The sequence below is a fragment of the Ostrea edulis genome, chromosome 6 (genome assembly GCF_947568905.1).
Source record: "Ostrea edulis chromosome 6, xbOstEdul1.1, whole genome shotgun sequence".
NCBI classification, from domain to species: domain Eukaryota; kingdom Metazoa; phylum Mollusca; class Bivalvia; order Ostreida; family Ostreidae; genus Ostrea; species Ostrea edulis.
In genome coordinates, this window is record NC_079169.1 from 53,976,775 (window position 1) to 53,985,790 (window position 9,016).

The 9,016-nt window shown below is 37.9% G+C and overlaps 1 protein-coding gene and 1 long non-coding RNA gene across 2 annotated transcripts in view; both read right to left on the reverse strand.

Moving 5' to 3' along the window:
- LOC130046849 (uncharacterized) overlaps positions 1-9,016 on the reverse strand; it is a 107,803-nt gene that overhangs the window by 86,572 nt on the left and 12,215 nt on the right. The window lies entirely within an intron of this gene.
- LOC125645888 (snaclec rhodocetin subunit delta-like) lies at positions 808-5,030 on the reverse strand. Its single transcript, XM_056140022.1, has 3 exons — positions 4,730-5,030; positions 2,759-2,919; positions 808-1,139 (listed from the first exon to the last, which is right to left on the reverse strand). The coding sequence occupies exons 1-3, from the start codon at positions 4,797-4,799 to the stop codon at positions 993-995; spliced, it is 378 nt and encodes a 125-aa protein (XP_055995997.1). The 5' UTR covers positions 4,800-5,030; the 3' UTR covers positions 808-992.

A 9,016-nucleotide genomic window follows, 5' to 3' on the forward strand; every position in this document is an offset into this window, starting at 1 on the left:
GGAATCATTGTCATCCTGTCAGTAATTCCTGTTCGTAACCTCCCGATGTGCATTGACCTTGGAGGTCACCAGTTCGGAAAAAGCGAAAGAGAGGCAATGAGCACGTGTTAGATTTGTAAACAGTTTAACATGCCAATTTTATCGAAAATTGACAATCAAAATTTCATTTGAGTGGCACATTTGTGTAATTATTACCTTTTTACACTTACATAATATTTCTAGTCATTCATGAAACAACTAATATTTTAAAACAAACGACACGTGTAGTTACTAGCGTCAGTTTCCGTCTTTGTATATGGCCTCGGTCTCAGCAACCCGATTATGTTTGGCAATCATCATTCCAATATCCATGTCTATGACACAATGGCGGTTTATACGAAACGCTCATTGTAGGTGTGCTCTCAAACAATATTCCCTTGTTTATTTTTGCTGATTTTTTCTTCAGATCTTGGGGATTATATTAGTTATGCCGGTAGGTGTTATTTGGTGAATAATTGGATAGTTGAAAAAAACACCGTCAGTTACAGCTTGTATTGCTTTAAGGTCACACTCAAAGAAAAGCAGCATTCCTTTCACAGTGTAGAGAAGAAGTAAGGCGGAGTCAACCGGGCAGCTCCTGAATCTGAATCTGGTTATGTCAAGGATATATTTTAAAAGTAATGAAGCTGTATCTGTTAAGGAGACATGAAGTTGGCTATGTCAGGGGATATAGGTGTTATATTATAGACGCCGGTAGGTGTTATTTGGTGAATAATTGGATAGTTGAAAAAACACCGTCAGTTACAGCTTGTATTGCTTTAAGGTCACACTCAAAGAAAAGCAGCATTCCTTTCACAGTGTAGAGAGGAAGTAAGGCGGAGTCAACCGGGCAGCTCCTGAATCTGAATCTGGTTATGTCAAGGATATATTTTAAAAGTAATGAAGCTGTATCTGTCAAGGAGACATGAAGTTGGCTATGTCAGGGGATATAAGTGTTATATTATAGACGGTACTCACACAATGGATGGGTCTACGGGTGATTTATCATCCCACACCCACGACTGCGATGTTGGATTCTTGTTGTTCATGCCTGTCCACCATATCACACTTCGCAGGTGGTTGTGTGTCTGGATGTTTGCTATGGCATTGGATATCCAGGTCTGAAGGAAATGTTCAAAATTCAAAGGAACAAGAAGTTAGGCACAATTCACAGGAAGTTAGGGACCATTCAGTTTCACAGAAAGTTAAGGATCATTCAGTTTCACAGATAGTTAGGGACTATTCAGTTTCACAGATAGTTAGGGACCATTCACAGGAAATTAAGTTAGGGATCATTCACAGGAAGTTAAAGACCATTCAAACATTAGAGACCAGTCAAAGGAAGTTAGGGACCATTCACAGGAAGTTAGAGACCATTCACAGGTACTGTAACAGGAAGGGACCAGATTGGGATTTGAAGCTGGGCCCCCTGAATGGTCTACCAACTGAGCTTAACGAGCTACTGGTGATCAAATATCTGTCTGACTGCCACAGTCCCTATATTAGACAATCGTTTGAGTGATTTAAGGTATTCATTGACAATATATAATGAACAGATGAAAGGAGATTGAACAAATTTGAATGAATTTAAGTCAAAATAAATGTTTATTGTTAAGTAATCATGAAAGTGAAGTAGATTAAATTCACAAGACTGTCACTGATATATGATTGTAAGCCAATCTTTTTGCACTTGAGACTTTTTGGAAGAGTTGTCCACCCTTGAAGACTGCTCGTGAGCGAATCTGCCGACATTTTTAATTTTTATATCGTGAACATATAAATACATATGTAGATCTATAGCTTTGTAAATAAACAGCACAATCGAAAAACAATAATGCTCTTGATTGTATATCATATACATTTTACTAAGTATTGGAGAGGGAGATTACAGGGATTGCACCTACTGACGTAGGCCTAATCTCGGCCGAGACTCGGCTTGGCTGAGATTAGGATTGCACCCTCTTTCATTTTCAGAGAGAAAAAAGGGCGGAGAGAGGAGTTGAATAACTGGCAGCCGGCATATGCCACTTAATTTATATGGCGCCACATAAATTAACTGGCGGACCGCCAGATAATAAGTGGCGGCCGCAAGTTAATACGGAAGTTCCGAGTTCCCCAAAAGTTATTTCCCTTTGTTGAACTCTTTCGCATTTTATGACGTATGATGGGTACACACTGTATACATTATATCGTAGACTGGCACTGTACATAACGATTACGTATGATTAATGTAATGAAAGCGTAACATTTGTTTATATCAATCACTGGTATGCATATTCTGGCCATATAAAGCATAATTTGTTTGAATAAGATCATCAAATTGGCTATTAAATCATTATTCGTTTCCTCTTCTACATGAGTGACCCTTTAATCAAAGAAAGATGGCAATTAACAATATTTGTTTGAGCCATTTTGTTATCCAATATTCATAAACTCACTAAAGTTGCCTTTCCCCTGAGATAGGATGGTCTCAGAAACTCTGGATATCATCTTTAAGAAATAATACAACGATAGTAATTAGCAAATGTACCCACTGTCATCATATTTTACGTCATAATTTACGGAAGAGTTCGATAAAGGGAAATAACTGTTGGGGAACTCGGAACTTCCGTATTAAATGAATATTAATTCTATACCTTGGCACCTATCGGCTTCCGTAGAATACCTAAAATATTGATAAACATTAAATTGCTGCTCTTACACACCTGAAATGAAATGTCATCAGCTACGACCGACTTACTTTTTCTGCACGATTTTCCAGTTTCAAAAGATCCCCACCTTGCGCTATGCACCAAGTTCTAGCTTCATTCCAGCTTTTGAGATTCACCCAACGAAATCGATAACAGACATTAGAATACGCGGTCCAGTAAAGAGGACAATTTTGATTGGTTACTGATGAAACTGCAAAAAACCAAAAATAATATTTAGCATGTGAGTGAGTGTATTTTATTTAGAATTTGGCTATAAGGCAGATAGATAGATATTGAGAGAGAGAGAGAGAGAGAGAGAGAGAGAGAGAGAGAGAGAGAGTCTTTCAAGATCACTTTTCATATAATTCATTGACTTTCAACTGTTCAACTGAACTGAATGTATTCAGTCTAATTTAACACCCCCACCCACCCCCATCCCCCGTTTTTCGGCCCTTACATTCGTGTACGAAAAAGGGGTTGGTTTTAATCAGACTTTTTTTTTCTTTTTTTATCAATTATGTATTATAACTATACCAGTGGCGGATTTAAAGGGTTGGGGGGGGGGGGGGATGGAGCCGGCGCGCGCTCCCGGTCTCTTGTTTAGAAAAAATTACTAGGCTAAACGATTTCACCATATTAAAAATGATAGAAAATAGTACAAATTTATGACTAAATAGGAGACATATTTCAAGCCCTATAAAATCTGTAAAATCCAGGAACTTCCTGGGGATTCGCCCCCAGGCCCCCACCAGGGCTTCACCCTGGACCCACTGGGGACAGCCTCATAAAGTTGCACCCCCGTAATTGCGATTCCTGGATCCGCCCCTGTATACTTTTTTGATTCTAAAGAATTATCTAATGTTTTAAAAATATGTAATTGTATTTTATTTGTTAAATCATGGAGGAGTGTAAAGTTTAGGTTTCTCAAAATGTGCAACTCCGTGAAGATGAAGATTAATCTCAACCAAAGTACCAGTTGGACAAATACTGATATTACATATTCTCTGTGTGACATGAAATGTTATTATACAAATATTAACCTCAGTACTTGATGTGTGACCACGATAACAGGTTTAAAAGATTCTGGATAGGACATCTTATCTCTAGGGCTCGTACATTGTACGATATTCGCCGTATATGATAACCCAGTGTTCTCTAATATCTACCCACGACTAAGAATCTGAGTGTCTGCCTGTCCAGACTGGTCTCCGGAGATTTGTAATGATTATACACGTGTATTTGTAAATGATATACCTTAAATATTAAAAAAAAGTTATTATTTATCTTGAATGTCTAGTTTGAGTAATGTTCACCTGTATATTTTCCAGTTCACTAATACCAAAACCCAACAATATACAATAAACAATATGCAATAAAGTAGACTAGTATTATCGCATATTTCATAATGCATGCATTTAATATCCAAAATGAAATTTATCTGTATACCGTATGTCTACTGGGTTTTTAGAAACATACGTGACATTTCAATATTTATATGTCTTTCCACCACCCCACCCCCCAAATCACTTTTGTATTTCTCTCAGTTAACGAAGGAGGTTGTATTGGTGGGGCACTTAACTCTCATTTAAAACGGTCTTCGCAGAAAGAACGCTACACGTGGATTCATTAAAACAAATTTTTCTATGAAACACCCCCCCCCCCCCCATTTTTGAATTTAATATAATGATTGAAATGTCAATTAAGAGTAGATAAATTATGCTGAGACAAGCGATTGAATGCCTTGATCGAGCAAACGTAACATTTAATCGGACAGTAACGATAGAATGGAAAGGTGTTTCAGTTTCAAGTAATTAGAAATTATGTAATCTCTAGCCGGATATATAGGAATATTCTTACTAGTATTATGCAAATTAATCAATCAGACATTTTCAACTCTGTATTATAATCAATCTCATCTTTCTTAAATCACAGCGATACAAAACAAGTCTTACTGATGCATGTAACATGCCTTATACATGTAGAGCTATCTTCAAAGCATGTAACGTCTTATTAAAACTTACCGTTATTTAAACACTGTAGGAATATGAAAAATATGCAACCCACAATTCTAAATCCTGATTTAAGATACATGGTTTCCCGTTAATTTATGCAGAGGAGTTAAAAGTCCATAATTAGAGATCCCCTCCCAATGAAAGACATACGAAGTACTACTAACAGTGGTGAGGAGATGTACTGTAGAGAAATAAGCAAGACTGTGATTTTGTCCTCATGCACTGGGAGCCGAAAGGGGATAAAACCATCGCATGTTTATCACACAAAAGTCAGTCAGTCAGAAATATCTAAATTGTATCAATTGGAGGTTTTGAAATTTTCCACATTTCCCCCCGTAATTCTAATTCATAATTGTCATACTTTGAAAATTGACAAAACAACATTCCCCCTGTTTAAGCCCCTATCTGAAGCCCAAGAGTGGATTTTATTTGCAATACAAAGTATGAATTTAGATAAGTTGACGAGGGAGCTTTTAGTACACAGGGTCCCGGAGATAACTGGGATGATACAGTGTCGGTTGCGACTGACTTTTGGTCAGTATTTGTCAACAAAGTACTGAATGATTTATCCTGCGAAACAAATATTAGACCCCTATATCATGCAGAGTTAAACCTTTGAAAACATTTTCCTTTTTGTACCTTTAGACAGGGAAGGCTTTATTGTCGGGTGGGCCAAAAGTAGGTGTAAAGTTCTAATTCCATCAGATAGTTAATACGTATGGTATATGCATGGATAAAATGCACAAATTAAATTAGATAGTTTTGTTTTGATAAGTACACTCACTAAATTAAAAAAAAAAAACTGGTATCACGCTAGAATCAATATTTCTGTACTTTTGCTTAACAGCCTCTGGAGGGTCGAACCCAGGACCTCTGGCATAACAGCTAGTCCAGTACTCCGCCGATCGAGCTGAATTTTCAGTTAATGTAAAAATATAACTTTAGAATTTTTTGGTGAGAAAATGATGCAAAATTATTACATACCGCATTTGAGGTACGCGTAGATAGATAAATGAATAAATATCAAGCTTCGGGATCTGTGAGCGGATTCAAAGAGGAGGTGCGAAATATTTACATGTATGTACAAAATGTTACCATAGGAGTGCACACTGAACGATTTATTGATATCGATCGTTTTTTATTTACAATTTGCATAAGTACTGGTGATTTATGTAACACCTTTATTCATAATCAATTAATATCCATTGATGTTGATACTTACACCTTTCACTATTTTGCCAACAACAAACATTTGGGCCATGTAAACCTTTGACTGATAGTATTGTATGTTACTGTATTGTCTTAAAGTCACTGACTTTGGTAGAGTTTGGACTGTCACTATTTCGTTCATCATTAGAAATTGACCGAAAAGAAATTGTACAAGGGAAACCGAAATTTATCTCAATTTAGAAAGTCTCTGGGCAAATCAGACACGTGGCAAGAGGGGGGGGGGGGGGGGACCTACCCCGCCCACACTTAGATCACATCTTCGCAAGCCAAGTGTCCGATTCATGGAGATGAGATAAGCGAATCGGACACTTGGCTTGCGAAGATGACTTAGACCGTTATTATAAATATATCACATGCACAGTTAAATTCGCCGGATGGATGGATGTTCACTTTTCACGTCAATTAGCAAAATATATAGTGAAAAATTTTAATCGATGTACAATGAAATGAATCCGTGTATGCGCTTACCCCCCCCCCCCCCCCTTCCGATTTAGAATTTGGGCTTTGGGTTGAATTAAATCTTTTTGACGTTGTTATTTAGGAGGCTTTCTTGGCAAAAGATCGACCACCTGAAAAAAATCCTGGATCCGCGGATGAATTTGTACAGGGTAGGTGAATGTGGGACACATGTCATATTAAAGCAGGCTCTCTGTTGGTACTGCTTGTCTATGTATACAGATAAGCGAAGTCGTACTAATGTTAATTTCTGGGTCACATTGAATAGCAGTACATCTACAAATGTACACATCTCGCTGCAGTCAGTTCAATTAGATAATGGCTGTTTTCGTAACTTGTAGTACTGTGGTCCTAACCTGAACTTCTCACTGTAGTTGTGATAAGTGTCCTATGTATCAACCCCCCCATATTGTATTGTATTGTTTATTGGCTTTAAGCCTTACGGCTCATCAGCATAATACATATTCAATTACAAAGTATAAACAAAAAAGATGTACACAGTATGAAAAGTGGAGTGAATATTTTAAGTTGATGCCTTAGTAGTAATATATAATTACGATCATGAGTGTAAGCGAGGAAAGCCACAGGATTGTTTGCAGGTTTAAGCAAAGAAGTTTCAAAAGAAAATAGAAAAAAAATTCGATTCCATCATTGACCACACATTTGCGTAAGTATCATAGGGCGTTCAATATGTCTAAGTTTAAGGGACGTGTTCTATATCTAAGTTTAAGGGACGTGTTCTATATCTAAGTTTGAGGGGCGTGTTCTATATCTAAGTTTGAGGGACGTGTTCTATATCTAAGTTTAAGGGACGTGTTCTATATCTAAGTTTAAGGGACGTGTTCTATATCTAAGTTTAAGGGACGTGTTCTATATCTAAGTTTGGGGGGCGTGTTCTATACCTAAGTTTGAGGGACGTGTTCTATATCTAAGTTTGAGGGGCATGTTCTATATCTAAGTTTGAGGGACGTGTTCTATATCTAAGTTTGATGGGCGTGTTCTATATCTAAGTTTAAGGGACGTGTTCTATATCTAAGTTTAAGGGACGTGTTCTATATCTAAGTTTGGGGGGCGTGTTCTATACCTAAGTTTGAGGGGCGTGTTCTATATCTAAGTTTGAGGGGTATGTTCTATATCTAAGTTTGAGGGACGTGTTCTATATTTAAGTTTGAGGGGCGTGTTCTATATCTAAGTTTGAGGGACGTGTTCTATATTTAAGTTTGAGGGGCGTGCTCTATATCTAAGTTTGAGGGACGTGTTCTATATCTAAGTTTGAGGGGCGTTTTCTATATCTAAGTTTGAGGGGCGTGTTCTATATCTAAGTTTGAGGGACGTGTTCTGTATCTAAGTTTGAGGGGCGTGTTCTATATCTAAGTTTGAGGGACGTGTTCTATATCTAAGTTTGAGGGACGTGTTCTATATCTAAGTTTGAGGGACGTGTTCTATATCTAAGTTTGAGGGGCGTGTTTTATATCTAAGTTTGAGGGGCGTGTTCTATATCTAAGTTTGAGGGACGTGTTCTATATCTAAGTTTGAGGGACGTGTTTTATATCTAAGTTTGAGGGATGTACTTTTATATTTCCTGAAGCAACACATACTTCAAAATTTGTCAATTTCGGGGCAAGATAATGAAATTCGGAAATTTCGTCAATCTTCAGTTATCACAAATTCAGGGTCCTGAGTCCACTCCTGTTGTTGTGAGGATAGTAATCTTATGTTGAAACCACTGTAATATAAACTTATTTGTCAGTATCCTACCTCATTTAAAGCTGATCATACGCAGAACACACTCGTTCATATCAAATTAGTTGAGACACGTAAACACCATATGCATGTGATTATGGAATATTGCAGCATGAATATGGGAAGTTGATGGTGGAGAAGCTGAAGTCATCCCGTTTGTCGTAAAGTTGAGTTGTTACTTTGCCGTTAACATTTATGTACAATAAGATATATAAGTACGAAGCCTTTGTGGAGACTCTGTGGTCTCTTTTATTTCGAGTTCACTGGGATATATCGAATCGATACAGGAATGAAAATCATTATTATTCATAGATAAATCGTCGTCGATATATCTAAATGCTGAGTTGAGGGCCACACACATAGGGCTCACAGCGGGTGTGACCGGTCGACAGGGGATACTTACTCCTCCTAGGCACCTGATCCCACCTCTGGTATATCCAGGGGTCCGTGTTTGCCCAACTCACTATTTTGTATTGCGTGTGTGAGTTATGATTGATTGATTGATTGTATATTGTTTAACGTCCCTCTCGAGAATATTTCACTCGTATGGAGACGTCACCACTGCCGGTGAAGGGCTGCAAAATTTAGGCCTATGTTCGGCGCTTATGGTCATTGAGCAGTGAGGGATCTTTATCGTGCCACAATTGCTGTGACACGGAACCTTGGTTTTTGCGGTCTCATCCGAAGGACCGCCCCATTTAGTCGCATCTTACGACAAGCAAGGGGTTACTGAGGATCTATTCTAACCCGGATCCCCACGGGACTGTGCGAGTTATGTGTGAGTTATGAGATTGATCACTGTTCGTTATCTGCACCTTTCATACAGCAAGATATTTTTTCTTCTCATATAGAAGCTTTTGAATAAAT